At 38.4% G+C, this 18,069-nt stretch overlaps 1 protein-coding gene across 1 annotated transcript in view; it reads right to left on the reverse strand.

Annotated features, from left to right (window-relative positions):
• Positions 1–18,069, reverse strand: part of LOC129463712 (UDP-glucose:glycoprotein glucosyltransferase 2-like) — a 199,882-nt gene that overhangs the window by 19,635 nt on the left and 162,178 nt on the right. The window contains 3 exon segments of the mRNA XM_063618499.1: positions 9,411–9,608; positions 17,094–17,208; positions 17,840–18,000. Coding sequence (XP_063474569.1) covers positions 9,525–9,608; positions 17,094–17,208; positions 17,840–18,000 — 360 coding nt within the window. The 3' untranslated portion in view covers positions 9,411–9,524.

The following is an 18,069-nucleotide window of genomic DNA, read 5'->3' on the forward strand; positions in this document are numbered from 1 at the left end:
TTTTCCAGGCCAGGACTAGAGAAAGTAAAGCCTGGAATTCATAAAAAACAAACTCCTGAGCTGAAAGTCTACTGCTCACTCCACTCTCTTGGCCTAGACCTGTTCATTTCTACCCCGGAACAGGGACATTTCCACCACAAGGTTCTGCTGTTCTCATATCCTGCACTCTGGTTCCCGCAACTCAGAATTCATGGTAAAAAACACGTGTTACTAACAGAACCTAAACTTTTTCTTAACCTCATGCTTATGTCTAGCCTCAGGACTACAAGGAACTGGAATTTCCTGAGGATAAAAATATATGGGCCTATAACGGTGAAGATATGTCATTATGCATTGTCAAAACCCATAGAATGTACACCACCAAGAGTGAACACTAATCTAAACTATGGACTTCCGGCGAACATGATGTGCCAATGCAGGTTTAGTGACTGTAACACATGCACCACTCTGGTGCAGGATGTTGATAGTGGGTTAGGCTGGGGATGTGGGGGAAGGGAGTGTATGAGAACTCTCTGTACTTCTGCTCAGTTTTTCTGTGAAGCTAAAACTGCTCTAAAAAGTAAAGCGTATTTAAAAATATATGTTTAAATAGCCCTCAAATACTACCTGGATGTCACGCCCAGAGACTCTCTGGACTCCATCTCTGCCTCTGTTAAATACCTCGCATCTTCCCATGGGACATTCTTAGGTCATTGCTTAGGAATCTAAATCCAACAGGGCTAATTTCTCAGGACTGCTTTCTGCTCCCTAATCAGTCTTCCTGCTCACCTCTCCTTTTGTTTCTTCTTTTATTCCTGTGTTCTTCCTGGAATTCTATATTTTAAAATCTTTCTCTTTATGGAAAAGCCACAAAATTATTCTATAAACATTAAGCATTGACAAGAATAAATGTTAACGAATAAACAAATGACAGAGGTCACAAGACTTATAACAAATAGTCCCCACTTTGTGGCTGATGGCGTCATTTACTACAATCATACAATGTGCTCTTTTGGGGATCCATAGAAACATTGGTGTTGATCTCTAGAGTTGGGTTATTTTTATCTCAAGAACACTTAGGCCAGGCGCAGTGGCTCATGCCTGTAATCCCAGCACTTTGGGAGGCCGAGGTGGGTGGATGACTTGAGGTTAGGAGTTCAAGACCAGCCTGGCCAACATCATGAACTCCGTCTCTACTAAAAATACAAAAATTAGCCAGGCGTTGTGGTGGGCACCTGTAATCCCAGTTACTCGGGAGGCTGAGTAAGGAGAATCACTTGAACCAGGAAGGCAGAGGTTGCAGTGAGCCAAGATTGCACCACTGCACTCCAGCCTGGGCGACAGAGCAAGACTCTGTCTCAAAAAAAAAAAAAGGAAAAATAGAACACTGTAAAAAAAAAAAAAAAACACTATAAATAGTGTAATTTTTTTTCCTCTTGGTTTTGGCTACCAGGGAACTCAGAATTAAGTAAGAAGAACTCAGCTTTCAAAAATACAGGCCAGCCTGGGCAACAGGCAAGATTCCATTTCTATTTTTTAAAAAAATACAGGACCATTTGTCATGCATTGTGAATAATAACTTCACCTGTGAGGTTTTTTTTTACCTTATTTTTCTACTATGTTCTCTTTGCCCTTATTTCCTATTTGGTTTATGTGGTATGCATTTCTATAAGCCTCCCAAGATACTGAAAGGCGAGAAGAAGCGTTTTCATATGACATTGCAATTCTCAGCATGAGTGTCTCTGGCTTTGCAAATTTTCATTGGCCTGTGTAGTCACATGCTGTCTTTCCTTTGACATTCGATACATACCTGAACCATATAAGCCCAGGAAGGCAGCACCAATGCAAATGTTAGTTTAATTCAAATATAATTGGGAATCAAATTTTTCAGAAAGGTACATCATACAATGAGTTCCTAATACAAGTGAAAGTGAGTTTAGTATTAACTGCAAAATTATCACTAATACTATTATTATCTGTGCTATTTTTTCTTCATCTGGTTGGTATATTTAAAAAAAAAACAAAACTAACCAAAATTTGGTTGGGAAATTTTCCTCTTTACAACATAGTACATGAATCAGTAGGAATTGTTCATTCTTTCTGTTTTGTTGTTTTAATGTAACCATGGAAACATGGAGAGTAACTAATAAATCCTTGATGATACTCAGGCTGCCTTTGATTTTACTGTCTTCTTGTTTCTGTTGTTAATGTTGGGTTAACTGCAGCACATAATTTACAGATAGCAACAGTAGGTCTGTGCCACATAATTTTTTATTCAGACCAGTAACAGTGTCTCGTACATAGTAGATGCTTCATATTTGTTGAATGAAGGATTGTAAGAATAAAGGAATGAGTGGATGAAGAATAAAACAAGTCAGGCTAAATCTTAAAAATGAACTCTGGCAGGCCAGGCATGGTGGCTCATGCCTGTAATCCCAGCACTTTGGGAGGCTGAGGCAGGTGGATCACAAGGTCAGGAGATCGAGACCATCCTGGCCAACATGGTGAAACCCCATCTCTACTAAAATACAAAAAATTAGCCAGGCGCACCTGTAGTCCCAGCTACTTGGGAGGCTGAGGCAGGGGAATTGCTTCAACCCGGGAGGCAGAGATTGCAGTGAGTCGAGATTGTGCCAGTGCACTCCAGTCTGGCAACAGAGTGAGACTCCACCTAGAAAAAAAAAAAAAAGCTCTGGCAAGGCTGTGTAAGAGAAAGGGATTCCATTGTGGGCAATTCAGAATTCATGGTAGAAAACACCTGTTACTAACAGAAGCTAAACTTTCTCTTAGTATTGGAATTGCCAAAACATTGTTTTAGGCGTTTATCATTCCTAAGAGGTGTTATTTAAAGTTGGATCCCTGATAAGACTGTTGCGATGGTCTAAAGGATTCCAGGCACCTGCATTTTATCTCATGTGTCAACTGTTCTTCCTTGCTCTAAAAAAAAAGGCAGCTGGAAAAGAACCAATTGCAGGGGAAGTAAAAACAAAGAATTCAACAGCCAAGCTTCATCTTATATAGTGCAGGACTGGCTGCTTAATTTGAAGAGCCTTGTGCATGAACTCAGAGCCTTGTTCAAAATTATTAAGAATTTCAGGACTACAACAGAGCACTGAACCGTGCTTTGATTTCTTCTGAGTGTGGGGTCATTTACACATAAAGCTAGCTCTGCATATATGTTTCTAGTTCCTTATTGTTTTTGAACAAATAAAATTGAGTAGGTCTGATATAAGCAAGACTTATATGAGATGGTATCTCATTCTGGTTTTGATTTGCATTTCTCTGATGGCCAGTGATGATGAGCATTTTTTCATGTGTTTTTTGGCTGCATGAATGTCTTCTTTTGAGAAGTGTCTGTTCATATCCTTCGCCCACATTTTGATGGGGTTTTTTGTTCTTTTTGTGTAAATTTGTTTGAGTTCATTGTAGATTCTGGACATTAGCCCATTGTCAGATGAGTAGTTTGCAAAAATTGTCTCCCATTCTGTAGGTTGCCTGTTCACTCTGATGGTAGTTTCTTTTGCTGTGCAGAAGCTCCTTAGTTTAATTAGATCCCATTTGTCGATTTTGGCTTTTGTTGCCATTGCTTTTGGTGTTTTAGACATGAAGTCCTTGCCCATGCCTATGGCCTGAATGGTATTGCCTAGGTTTTCTTCTAGGGTTTTTATGGTTTTAGGTCTAACATGTAAGTCTCTAATCCATCTTGAATTAATTTTTGTATAAGGTGTAAGAAGGGATCCAGTTTCAGCTTTCTACATATGGCTAGCCAGTTTTCCCAGCACCATTTATTAAATAGGGAATCCTTTCCCCATTTCTTCTTTTTGTCAGGTTTACCAAAGATCAGATAGTTGTAGATATGTGGCATTATTTCTGAGGGCTGTGTTCTGTTCCATTGGTCTATATCTCTGTTTTGGTACCAGTACCATGCTATTTTGGTTACTGTAGCTTTGTAGGATAGTTTGAAGTCAGGTAGCATGATGCCTCCAGCTTTGTTCTTTTGGCTTAGGATTGTCTTGGCAATGCAGGCTCTTTTTTGCTTCCATATGAACTTTAAAGCAGTTTTTTCCAGTTCTGTGAAGAAAGTCATTGGTAGCTTGATGGGGATGGCATTGAATCTATAAATTACCTTGGGCAGTATGGCCATTTTCATGATATTGATTCTTCCAACTCATGAGCATGGGATGTTCTTCCATTTGTTTGTATCCTCTTTTATTTCATTGAGCAGTGGTTTGCAGTTTTCCTTGAAGAGGTCCTTCACATCCCTTGTAAGTTGGATTCCTAGGTATTTTATTCTCTTTGAAGCAATTGTGAATGGGAGTTCACTCATGATTTGGCTCTCTGTCTTTGGTGTATAAGAATGCTTGTGATTTCTGTACATTGATTTTGTATCCTGAGACTTTGCTGAAGTTGCTTATCAGCTTGAGGAGATTTTGGGCTGAGACAATGGGGTTTTCTAGATATACAATCATGTCATCTGCAAACAGGGACAATTTGACTTCCTCTTTTCCTAATTGAATACCCTTTATTTCCTTCTCCTGCCTGATTGCCTTGGCCAGAACTTCCAACACTATGTTGAACAGGAGTGGTGATAGAGGGCATCCCTGTCTTGTGCCAGTTTTCAAAGGGAATGCTTCCAGTTTTTGTCCATTCAGTATGATATTGGCTGTGGGTTTGTCATAGATAGCTCTTATTATTTTGAGATATATCCCATCAATACCTAATTTATTGAGAGTTTTTAGCATGAAGGGTTGTTGAATTTTGTTGAAGGCCTTTTCTGCATCTATTGAGATAATCATGTGGTTTTTGTCTTTGGTTCTGTTTATATGCTGGATTACGTTTATTGATTTTCATATGTTGAACCAGCCTTGCATCCCAGGGATGAAGCCCACTTGATCATGGTGGATAAGCTTTTTGATGTGCTGCTGGATTCGGTTTGCCAGTATTTTATTGAGGATTTTTGCATCAATGTTCATCAAGGATATTGGTCTAAAATTCTCTTTTTTTGTTGTGTCTCTGCCAGGCTTTGGTATCAGGATGATGCTGGCCTCATAAAAGGAGGATTCCCTCTTTTTCTATTGATTGGAATAATCTCAGAAGGAATGGTACCAGCTCCTCCTTGTACCTCTGGTAGAATTCGGCTGTGAATCCATCTGTTCCTGGACTTTTTTTGGTTGGTAAGCTATTAATTATTACCTCAATTTCAGAGCCTGTTATTGGTCTATTCAGAGATTCAACTTCTTCCTGGTTTAGTCTTGGGAGGGTGTATGTGTCGAGGAATTTATCCATTTCTTCTAAATTTTCTAGTTTATTTGCGTCAAGGTGTTGATAGTGATGGTGGTTTGTATTTCTGTGGGATCAGTGGTGATATCCCCTTTATCATTTTTTATTGCATCTATTTGATTCTTCTTTTCTTCTTTATTAGTCTTCCTAGCGGTCTATCAATTTTGTTGATCTTTTCAAAAAAACAGCTCCTGGATTCATTGATTTTTTGAAGGTTTTTTGTGTCTCTATCTCCTTCAGTTCTGCTCTTAGTTATTTCTTGGCTTCTGCTAGCTTTTGAATGTGTTTGCTCTTGCTTCTCTAGTTAATTGTGATGTTAGGGTGTCAATTTTAGATCTTTGCTGCTTTCTCTTGTGGGCATTTAGTGCTATAAATTTCCCTCTACACACTGCTTTGAATGTGTCCCAGAGATTCTGGTATGTTGTGTCTTTGTTCTCATTGTTTTCAAAGAACATTTTATTTCTGCCATCATTTCGTTATGTACCCAGTAGTCATTCAGGAGCAGGTTGTTCAGTTTCCATGTAGTTGAGCAGTTTTGAGTGAGTTTCTTAATCCTGAGTTCCAGTTTGATTGCACTGTGGTCTGAGAGACAGTTTGTCATAATTTCTGTTCTTTTACATTTGCTGAGGAGTGCTTTACTTCCAACGATGTGGTCAATTTTGGAATAGGTGTGGTGTGGTGCTGAAAAGAATGTATATTCTGTTGTTATGGGGTGGAGAGTTCTGTAGATGTCTATTAGGTCCACTTTGTGCAGAGCTGAGTTCAATTCCTGGATATCCTTGTTAACTTCCTGTTTCATTGATCTGTCTAATGTTGACAGTGGGGTGTTAAAGTCTCCCATTATTATTATGTGGGGTTCTAAGTCTCTTTGTAGGTCACTAAGGACTTGCTTTATGAATCTGGGTGCTCCTGTGTGGGTGCATATATATGTTTAGGATAGTTAGCTCTTCTTGTTGAATTGATCCCTTTACCATTATGTAATGGCCTTCGTTGTCTCTTTTGATGTTTGTTGATTTAAAGTCTTTTTTTTTCAGAGACTAGGATTGCAACCCCTGCTTTTTTTGTTTTCCATCTGCTTGGTAGATCTTCTTCCATCCCTTTATTTTGAGCCTATGTGTGTCTCTGTATGTGAGATGGGTTTCCTGAATACAGCACACTGGTGGGTCTTGACTCTTTATCCAATTTGCCAGTCTGTGTCTTTTAATTGGAGCATTTAGTCCCTTTACATTTAAGGTTAATATTGTTATGTGTGAATTTGATCCTGTCATTATGATGTGAGCTGATTATTTTGCTTGTCAGTTGATGCAGTTTCTTCCTAGCCTTGATGGCCTTTACAATTTGGCATGTTTTTGCAGTGGCTGGTACCGGTTGTTCCTTTCCATGTTTAGTGCTTCCTTCAGGAGCTCTTTTAGGGTAGGCCTGGTGGTGACAAAATCTCTCAGCATTTGCTTGTCTGCAAAGTATTTTATTTCTCCTTCACTTATGAAGCTTAGTTTGGCTGGATAAGAAATTCTGGGTTGAAAATTCTTTTCTTTAAGAATGTTGAATATTGGCACCCACTCTCTTCTGGCTTGTAGAGTTTCTGCCAAAAGATCAGCTGCTAGTCTGATGGGCTTCCCTTTGTGGTTAACCTGACCTTTCTCTCTGGCTGCCCTTAAGTTTTTCCTTCATTTAACTTTGGTGAATCTGACAATTATGTGTCTTGGAGTTGCTCTTCTCGAGGAGTATCTTTGTGGTGTTCTCTGTATTTCCTGAATTTGAATGTTGGCCTGCCTTTGCAGATTGGGGAAGTTCTCCTGGATAATATCCTGCAGAGTGTTTTCCAACTTGGTTCCGTTCTCCCCGTCACTTTCAGGTACACCAATCAGACGTAGATTTGGTCTTTTCACATAGTCCCATATTTCTTGGAGGCTTTGTTCATTTCTTTTAATTCTTTTTTCTCTAAACTTCTCTTCTTGCTTCATTTCATTCATTTGATCTTCCATCACTGATGCCCTTTCTTCCAGTTGATCGAATTGGCTACTGAGGATTGTGCATTCGTCACGTAGTTCTCGTGCCTTGGTTTTCAGCTCCATCACGTCCTTTAAGGACTTCTCTGCATTTGATATTCTAGTTAGCCATTTGTCTAATTTTTTTCAAGGTTTTTAACTTCTTTGCCATGGGTTCGAACTTCCTCCTTTAGCTCGGAGTACTGTGATCATCTGAAGCCTTCTTCTCTCAACTTGTCAAAGTCATTCTCCTTCCAGCTTTGTTCTGTTGCTGGTGAGGAGCTGCGTTCCTTTGGAGGAGAGGTGCTCTGATTTTTAGAGTTTCCAGTTTTTCTGCTCTGTTTTTTCCCCATCTTTGTGGTTTTATCTACCTTTGGTCTTTGATGATGGTGACGTACAGATGGGTTTTTGGTGTGGATGTCCTTTCTGTTTGTTAGTTTTCCTTCTAACAATCAGGACACTCAGCTGCAGATCTGTTGGAGTTTGCTGGAGGTCCACTCCAGACACTGCTTGCCTAGGTATCAGCAGTGGTGGCTGCAGAACAGCAGATATTGGTGAACCGCAAATGCTGCTGCCTGATGGTTCCCCTGGAAGTTTTATCTCAGAAGAGTTCCAGGCCGTGTGAGGTGTCAGTCTGCCCTTTCTGGGGGCTGTCTCCTAGTTAGGCTACTTGGGGATCAGGGACCCACTTGAGGAGGCAGTCTGCCCGTTCTCAGATCTCAAGCTGCGTTCTGGGAGAATCGCTACTCTTTTCAAAGCTGTCAGACAGGGACATTTAAGTCTGCAGAGGTTACTGCTGCCTTTTGTTTGTCTGTATCCTGCCCCCAGAGGTGGAGTCTAGAGAGGCAGGCAGGCCTCCTTGAGCTGTGGTGGGCTCCACCCAGTTCGAGCTTCCAGGCAGCTTTGTTTACCTACTCAAGCCTCAGCAATGGCAGGCACCCCTCCCCCAGCCTCACTGCTGCCTTGCAGTTTGATCTCAGACTGCTGTGCTAGCAAAGAGCAAGACTCCATGGGCATAGGACCCTCCAAGCCAGGTGCAGGATATAATCTCATGGTGTGACATTTGTTAAGCCCGTTGGAAAAGCGCAGTATTAGGGTGGGAGTGACCTGATTTTCCAGGTGCCATCTGCCACCCCTTTCTTTGACTAGGAAAGGGAATTCCCTGACCCCTTGCACTTCCCGGGTGAGGTGATGCCTCACCCTGCTTCGGCTCATACACGGTGCACTGCACCCACTGTCCTGCACCCACTGTCTGGCACTCCCCAGTGAGATAAACCCGGTACCTCAGTTGGAAATGCAGAAATCACCCGTCTTCTGCGTTGCGCATGCTGGGAGCTGTAAACTGGAGCTGTTCCTATTCTGCCATCTTCAAAACTTGTAAAATTATTAAACAATGGGGTTGAATTAGGAGCATGACCATCTTTTATTTGATATTTCTTCAGAATAAAATAGCAACTCTATGAACAGTTTTTGAAGGTCAGGGTTAGCTACTGATGATGTTTTGCTCCAGTACCTTGAGTTTGCCTGTAATATTATGCCTTTTCTTTTGAAGTTCAGAGTAAGGGCCATTAGTGGATTCATCACTTAGTTTGATATATCCAATTACCCATTTGAGACTGTTCTTCAGATAGATAGAGTGCAACATGTTTTCAATACGGTCGTCTTAGATGAACTGACTTCTAGTTGACTCTCATAACAAATTCTCATATGTGTGCATATAGACATATACACATATAATATATGCAGTACACTGGTATGTACATAAACTCACACACAGATAAGACATACACACATATATATACACTCCCGCCTCATGTTTGCCGAGATGGAAGTGTTATTCAGAATCACTAGATTGTTGTTAATTCAGTATTTAATAAGTATTATGTATTTTTCCTTTAATAATATTATGAAACCATGATTCTCAGATATTCATGCACAATCAACTCTTAAGCAGTTTATGATTGATTTGGGTATCACCTCCGGAGCATATTGGTAAGAAAATGAAGTGGAAATTGTCCAGAAAGCACTGTCTTCATGATGCACAAAGGGAGAGGCTGAGATGTCAAGGTGTGCAAATTGATAAGCCACATCATCTCATAGGAAATCCCCCAAATTGAGGATTGGGGTGATAGAGGATGTTAGTTGTCCACGCACTTTTCTTACCTTGGCATTTTCAAGAGTCTTGCAGTTGCATGGTGGTGGCAGTATCTTTAAATTGTAGTTTAAGATCTATAGATCCATTGTAGCTTAGGGAGCTGATAATAGGACCATTAATGTCTAGAGGAATGACACTACGTTTCTTGGGTTATCAAGCTCAGATGGATTTGGTAAAGCTGTTATTGGCATTTTTTCTTCCTGTCTCTAGGCAAGAAAGGAATAATTCTCTCTTATTACCCAGAGAAACTTCTATGCAGAGAATTACTTATACACTTTATTTAAATGTGAATGGTTATTTAAGAAACCGATATTATGGTCACTATTTGTTACCAATACAACATTTAGATTAATTTCAGAGCAATTTCTATATAGGCATCTTGAACACCTTCTGTTGATATTTCAGGCAGTAAGTCTATACACTTATATTCCTAGTGTATGGTATAAAGAAATAATTCAGCATGGCTGAAGTTATTACAACATTATTTCTTGGTTCACCAACAATACCTCAAAATAAAAGAAGAAAGTTTTTCTTTTTCAGTTTTGCAGTCACACTAGCCACATTTTAGGTGCTCCATAACCACATGTGGCCAGTGGCTCCTGCTTGGGGGAATGCAAACCTGGGATGTTCCCCAGATTGTAGAAAATTCCACTGGACAGCACTCGTTTTTCATCCCAGAGAAGGAGTTAACTTAAATAGAACAATATAGGTTGGTGAAGGAATCTGTGAAATAGTATTCATATTAGAGTTTTGTGTAAAAAGGCCATGATTATAAGTTTATCTGCTTATATAAAATAGACTAAACCAGGCTGATTCTATTATCTTTGACCATTTGTAGGGTAACTTAACTATTTAGATTCTTTTAAAATATGCTGATATTTTGTACTGAATATTTTAGGTAATAAAAACGTGGATCTTGGTAATGAACATGGGTTTTTTTCTGAATGAGGAGAGTGTATTTACATAAATGCAATATAGAATGAACGCATATGATGGAAACCCTGCCTAATCCTTAATAGCATTGCTATAATTCTCTGTAATTTAAAATTTCCTTCCTTAGTTGTGTAAATAGAATTAGTTGTGTTAAAGGAGTCATAGCAAGAAACAAAACCACTGGATTTTTATAGTCAGTTTTTAAAAAAATAGTATGTGGTTAAGACTGGGGCCACGGTAACAATTACAAGAGGATGATCAACGAATGGGCTTTACTTCCCAGCTGTTTCACCAGATGGCCATGGCTAGGTACTTTGTACCTTTTAAACAGGATATATATAATAGAATGAAAGTAATTCCATTGAAACCTTATAGATTTGCTGATAATAATACCTCCATGTTTTCCTTTTTTAGTTTTCAACAGAGATAATATTTCTTTATTATATAATAGGTTATGCTCACCTTTTACATTTTTAAAGAAACATATTGAATATCAGAATAGAGAAGTGTTTCTTGTTGTTTTTTTTTTTCCAAGTGTCATTGTGATTTAGAAGCGGTTGTTGAGGAGAAGCCATGTTAACATAACAACAGTTGATGCAGTTGCAAATCTTTCTGTTTTAAGGTTTTTAAGGGCTGAGGGTTCTCCCCACAGAGCAATCCTGGCTTCAGTACAGATGTTGAGCTCTCTTTAAAAAATAGTGCTGAGCCCGATCCAGGTGTTTCCCCATTGCCCAGCACTTTGATTAACCTTTTATGAAGTATCTGCCCGCAGAAATCTGGATTAGTATGCTCCCGTGTGTCTTATTAAAAGCCTGCCAGGCTTTATTGAACACTGTGTTTACACTATCTGTTCTCTGGACAGTTTTGGTGTCTGGTAAGTATCAAATGGAAAGCATCAGCATACCCTACGTTAACAAGGATGTCTGATGTTAGCTGCTGACTTGAGTTTGGAACAGGAAATATCAAGGTTTGATGCGCTGCTTGTCAGGGAAGAATGACTGTGGTTACACATACAGGAGGGGCATTGGTTTCCCATAAATAAATGCTTAATGGAGGGCCTACTTTGCTTCGTTGGGAGACATGTGAATAGAATTTTCTGCTATTATCAAATCTTTGAGATAGGGTTTCCAAGTGTGTGCCCATTGTCTAGTCTAGTCCTGGGCCCTCAGTACAGGAACCACTAGCCATATATACTATTTACATTTAAATAAAAATTAAAAATTAAAATTTAGTTTTGAAGTCACACTAGCCACATTTCAAGTGCTCCACATGTGTCTGGTGGCTCCCGCATTGGGAAATGAAAACGTGGGACATTCCCCCAATTGCAGAAAATTCTACTGGACAGCACTGCCCTGAATTTTAAATACCAGACTGACCTATACACTACAGAGTTTCTATTTAAACTCTACATTTGTAAAAGGATTTCTCCAATGAGCTTGTGGATTCCTTTAAATTTACAGTATTAATATCAAAAGTATCAGCTCTTCCCTAGAGGAGCAATCAGCTCTCATTACTTCTAGCTCAACATTGTATCTTTGGGTGAGAGATTAGACTTTGATTTCAGAATGGGTTCTTGGCATAGCCAGTGTTTTTTAGATACCTGGGTAACTCACAGGAATAGACTCTTGAAAAGTGATGGTAGTCTGTAGATTGTGAACTACAGAACAGTGGTGAGAAAAGCTGGCACAAAATTCCTAGTGTTTAGAAAACGCTAACATTTTTCCAGGCTATTTGTTTTTGTATTTTATAAAATTAACAAAATAATTTACTATTTATATAGCTGTTAAGATGACTTTAAATGGATGAGATACTGATTATGTTACTCTGATATTCATTTTTTACCTACATTGAATGAATGGGTTCAGGCATTTTTAAATTTCCCAACTTATATATCTTTTATAATATGAAAATGTTTTTTAAACTTTTACAGTTTCATTTGAATGTTTTACCAGGAACATTTCCACCAGTTTTGCTGTATCTTCCCTTCTCTTTATTCTAAATTGATAATACTTTAATTTATTAACACAGTTCCTTGGATACCAACATCTCTTGCCTAGTTTATAGCTTTCACCCACAAACTAGTTTTGTGGTCTCTAGTTTGTCTCCTCTCTGGTCTATTCTCAATACTGCTACTAGCGTTATCTTGCTAAAATGCACGTTTGATCATGTCCCAAACCAATTAAAACGCTACTGTTAGATTCCCATGGCTTGCTATATTACAGACTCTTTACCATTTTGTTCAATGCCCTATCACATTGGGTCCCTAGTTACTATATTTCAAAGGAACTGTTTTTTACTGTTTTAATCTATATTTCAAACTATGTTTTCCTATTTATCTAAAGCATTTCTAATAAATACATAAGTCTTTATAATGAACTTTTCCCTTTCTGCATAGGTTTCTAGTTTCTCCCCTATCTACTTGTTTTCCACAATGACCATTTTACTTTACTGTGCACATTGAGGTGGTTTTCTTTCCTTCTTTCTATTTCTACATTTTCACTTATTTTCTTTCTCTGCCAGTCTTCTCAGGGAAAGAAATATTGCTTCTCCTATCAAAGTAATTAAACCAAACCTGAACTCTTAATCCATCTTTTAAAACCTGCAGTGGTTTCCCTATAGTGTGTAGGTTAAAGTGAAAAAGCTCTTTGGTGTTCCAGGAACAGCAGGGTTCCTCCCAAATCTACTTTGCCAGTGTTAGTTCTCACACTGTTCCTTCCCTGAGTGGTCCCTGCAAATGGAATCATTCTCTGTGCCCTTGTTTTGCTTACTCCCTACCTTGCCTGATAATCTTTTTTCTAAATATAGTTCTCTCCCTCATTTGTAATCATTTTTGAGCTTCCAGACAAAAGCTGTGTCCCAGATGAAGGCATTTCTGATTCCCCCAGTGTGCAATGCCCATGTCCTCATCTGCACTCCTATAAAATTTTATTATCACTTCTACTGGCATTCATAAGCTCGCCTACTCATAGAGGAGCTTCTTGGTAACAATGTATTGCTAATTCAGCTTCTCTTATTCCCTACAATGCCTAGCACATAATCTTGCGTATAGTACATGCATAAAAAATGCATCTTGAATCAATCAATGAGTGGAATAACTTATTTCCAAGCCTGAACACTTTATTAAAAGCTATTTACAAAACTATATTTATTTTAAATAAAAATTTCTGAAAACAAAAACAAAAACAAAAACCTGTTGTTTTGGCTCTTCCATGAATGAATTCTGGATTAGGAGGGGGAAGTAATTAATTTCTTACTTTAACTGGTTAGATATGTTGTATTTAGATAATTACTGAAATGGTCCAGCTTGCTAGATTTACATATAGAGAGCTGTCTTATTTAATAGTAGTAATTTCATGTATTCTTTGTGCTCTGCTTATATGCTAAGATGTCAGGATTTTCAGTAGAAAGGAAATTATTTCAAATTAAGTAAACAGATGCGTATGCACTCAGATAAGCATGGGTTGGCATGCGCACACACAAAACACATAGCATGTGATGGGAGGAAGGAAATGGTGAAATTGAAAGATGGGAAAAGTAAATGGGCAAAAGGCAAAATCTATAGTTACACATTCTTAGAAGCCTTACTGCTGAAATAAATAGTATAAAGTAAGTTTTCCCTTTAGGCTCTTTGGCAAAGAACACTACTTAGATCAGACACTCGGATTTGTAATTGTTCATTTCATAGAGAATTCTCTGAGGCTGAATGCCTTGCCCTCTTCCTGTGCACATTCTTTGAATCCTGAGACATCTCTAATAGTCTGCTACCTAAATCAAGATAAAGCAGCACCCAAATTGTTCTACAGCAATTGCAAAATTTTTTTATTCCTGAACTCCATTTCAACTTTGTAGATATTAGTTGACCTGTCACACAGAATGAGGTTATCGTGTTTGACCTCTGTGTCCTCTGCCTATTTTAACGGCAGAAAGTAACAGCTCAGCAGAAGTGAAGCTGAGCACCTATTCTCTGTCATGCAGCTTTACTTCTACTAAATACATGGAATTAAGTGGAAGAAATTTTATATTGCAGGAAAAAAGGATTTCCAATACCTGTTGGAGATAAGGGAAAAGCAATATCCTTTTTAAATTTGTAAGTTCAGTTGTAGTCGAGAAAAATGTATTTTGGAATATTTAACTTTTAAGTAAGCTAGAAGTTTAAAGGTAACCTGTTTCAGTAATTGTTTCTGGACCTTTTACACTAGGGAAATGAAAAGTCCAAATGCACTGCTTCTTTGGGCTATTTCTCGTGGTGGATTAAACTCCTTAATTTCAGCCCTTAATCCAGGCACAGGGAAATTCAAAGACAAGAGAGTTGCTGCTTGTGTAGAATTTGCAATCTATTGGTTGCAGTAACCAAATAAATGAAAATATGGTGACACAATGTAAGTTTGAGTACAAAAGTTTGCGGAGGTAGGACTGCATCTTTCTCATTCACTGCTTTGTTCCTGGCATCTAGCACAATGCTTTGCACATGGCGGAAGCTCAGTAAATATGTGTTAGATGTGATATGGGATTTTGCAGACAAGGAACTTCTAGATGTAGTACTTGATCCAGTTCATAGAGGGCTCCCCACTGGAGCCACCTGAGCAAAGTCTTGAAGATAATGTAAAAGTCACCATGCATAGAGAAAACGGCCACCAGACGGAATTGACTGTGAAGGGCATTCCAGAACAATGGAACAGAGTGGGAAAAGCACAATAGCATGAGAGAACATGCAATGTTTCTGTTGGATCCAGGGTCAAAAGGAAAGTCTCTAGAGGCAGCAAGTCCAAATTATGAAAGAACTTGGGGAATAAGTGATATATTTGCACTTTAGCATGAAGTCTACCAGGAGTCCATGAAGCATTTAGCACAGTGGTATACTCAAGTTTGCACTGAAGAAAAATTTCACTGTGACATTGGTGTTTTGAAGGAAGGGGAGAATGGGATAATCCAGACCAGAAAATTAAAATATTCCAAATTATGATATGAAAAAGTTGTATTAGCCTATTCTCACACTACTAAAAAGAACTACTGGAGACTGGGTAATTTATCTTTAAAAAAGGATATGTAAACACATATATATTTGAAGATCTCCCAATTTTCAAGAATGATTAAAAAAATCAATTCCTTACCAGTGTGGTCTTGAATAACTCATTCATATTTTGACATATAATTTCCCACTTACGAACATCACACTCCGGGGACTGTTGTGGGGTGGGGGGAGGGGGGAGGGACAGCATTAGGAGATATACCTAATGCTAAATGACGAGTTAATGGGTGCAGCAAAACAACATGGCACATGGATACATATGTAACAAACCTGCACATTGTGCACATGTACCCTAAAACCTAAAGTATAATAAAATAATAATAATAATTTCCCACTTACTAGATAAACAAAGGGACTAAGCTTTCTACATTATCTGGAGCCTCTGTTAACTCTTTTCCTTCATTTTTACTTTATTCCCCCCATCTTTATCCCAACCATACTGACTTTCTTGCTATTCCTCAAACACGGAATGCCCACTCCCACCTTGGGACATTTACATCAGATATTCTCCTTGGCCTGCATCTGCATCAGCTTTTATGCCTCCATCTAAAATTCACTCAAAAGTCATCTTCATAGGGACATATGGCCACCCAATTTATACCTGCAAGCCCCAGCCCCTATTCACTATTCTGAACTCTCTATCATGCTTTCATGTTTTTTTTCTCCAAAACATTTATCTTTAAATGTTAGTTTTAAATTTTATTTTTCTACTAGAATGAAAATATGAGATAAAGAAATCTTGTTTTTGTTTTCTGATGTCTGAAGTCTTAGGAGAATATCTGGCACATAGCAGGTATTCAACAGATGAATGAATGAATAAACATGCATGGTTGTGATAAAAATAAGAAAAAAGAGTCTTTCGCTTCTCCTAAAAGACTACAGAGTCTTTTGCTTCTGCTTAAATTATCTAAAATGTTTCAGATGCAATAATGAGGAAATTGATAGGATATTAGGAAAATAGTGCTTGTGAGGTGAAAGAAAATGTTCAGGCAATATCAGGGTGGGGGTGCACTGGATGAAGGGAGTTTGTCTTAAAGATCAGAGAGAGAGACTTGAGCATGTTTACACCATGATAGAAGAGAGTAAGAAAAAAGAGGGTGATATGGTTTGGCTGTGTCCCCACCTAAATCTCATCATAAATGGTAATTCCCATAATCCCACCTGTTGTGGGAGGGACCAGGTAGACATAATTGACTCATGGGGATGGTTTCCCCCATCCTGTTCTCTTGACAGTGAGTAGGTTCTCATGAGATCTGATGGTTTTAAGAGGGGCTTCCCCCTTCACTGGGCACCCATTCTCTCTCCTGCCACCATGTGAAGAAGGACGTATTTGCTTCCCCTTCTGCCACGATTGTAAGTTTCCTGAGGCCTCCCCAGCCATGCAGAACTGTGAGTCAATGAAACCTCTTTCCTTTATAAATTACCCAGTCTTGGGTATATCTTTATTAGCAGTGAGAATGGAGTAATACAGAGGGTAACTAAAACAGGGCATAAAGTAGAAAGAAGAGGTTTGAGAATGGAAAAGTGAGGATAAAATACTATTAGTTTTGAAAATGTTGAGCTTGAGGTGAAAAAATTATGTGTAAGTAGAGATATCCAATAGATAATTACATAAACAGCTGTAAATTGAGAAAAAAGCTCAAAATATAAGACTTTAAAGTTTATGAGCACAGAGTTGGAACAGTCTATGTACACACACTCAAAATTATTCTGTTAACATTTTACTTACCTGATCTAGGTTTGAAAGACTGTTTGGATCTTGACTGAGAGCTTGGTACTGGCTCCTGAGCCTGTCACCTGCTCCAATTCTCCTGAACTTCTTGAGATCCACTACATATAAAGCACTGCAAAAATGAATTACTTCTCGATAGCCTATGTTGTTTATGTAGCTTTAGTTTTACTTTCCTCCAATGAATGTCTACAGTGACGGTATTAACTACAGATATCCTAGGATCTAATAACAATTAATGCTTTCATAAACTTGCTCCTAATATCTAATACTGTTTCCCAGGAGTTTTAAGTTTGTTTTAATTTTGGTAGAACCCATAATCTTTTAGGGTCACCTCAAGCTTTTCCCAGTTGTCATGAAACTCATGGCCTTACAAAAGGCCACGAGGCTTTGAAGATATAATCTTATTTCACAAACCAAGTTTAAATCTTCTGGAGTAGTTAGGAGCCATATTACTTGGGTTTAACTCCTAGCTCAGTTATATACTAGCAGGGTAAACCTGGGCAAATTACATAAATGCTGTATGCCTCAGTTTCCACATCTACAAAATGGAGATAATAACAGTATCTCAAAAGAGTGTCATAAAGATTTTATGACTTAATATACGTAAAGGCTTACAAGAGTGACTGGCATGAAATGAACACTATGTAATTGGTTGCTTTTATTGTGTAATTTTTAACAAAACTGAAAGTTGTAATTCAATACATTATTTATTTACTAAATGGTAAGGGTCTGACTTTTCTTACCTGATATGGTATTTCCGTCTTAAAAGATGTGATGCCCAGTATCCTGTTTTCCAGAAACGATATCCATCCATTTCCCTGCGGCTATCACAAAATGGAGTATACCCATAAGGAGTTCCATCCAGATCGAAATCTCGAAGTTCTTTTAGATCATGTCTCACAATCTAAATAATTAAAATAGACTGTCTGATAAAGACTGTAAAATAACATAAGCCCTTTTTTATGGGAATCTC

The sequence above is a fragment of the Symphalangus syndactylus genome, chromosome 15 (genome assembly GCF_028878055.3).
Source record: "Symphalangus syndactylus isolate Jambi chromosome 15, NHGRI_mSymSyn1-v2.1_pri, whole genome shotgun sequence".
Classification (NCBI taxonomy): Eukaryota; Metazoa; Chordata; class Mammalia; order Primates; family Hylobatidae; genus Symphalangus; species Symphalangus syndactylus.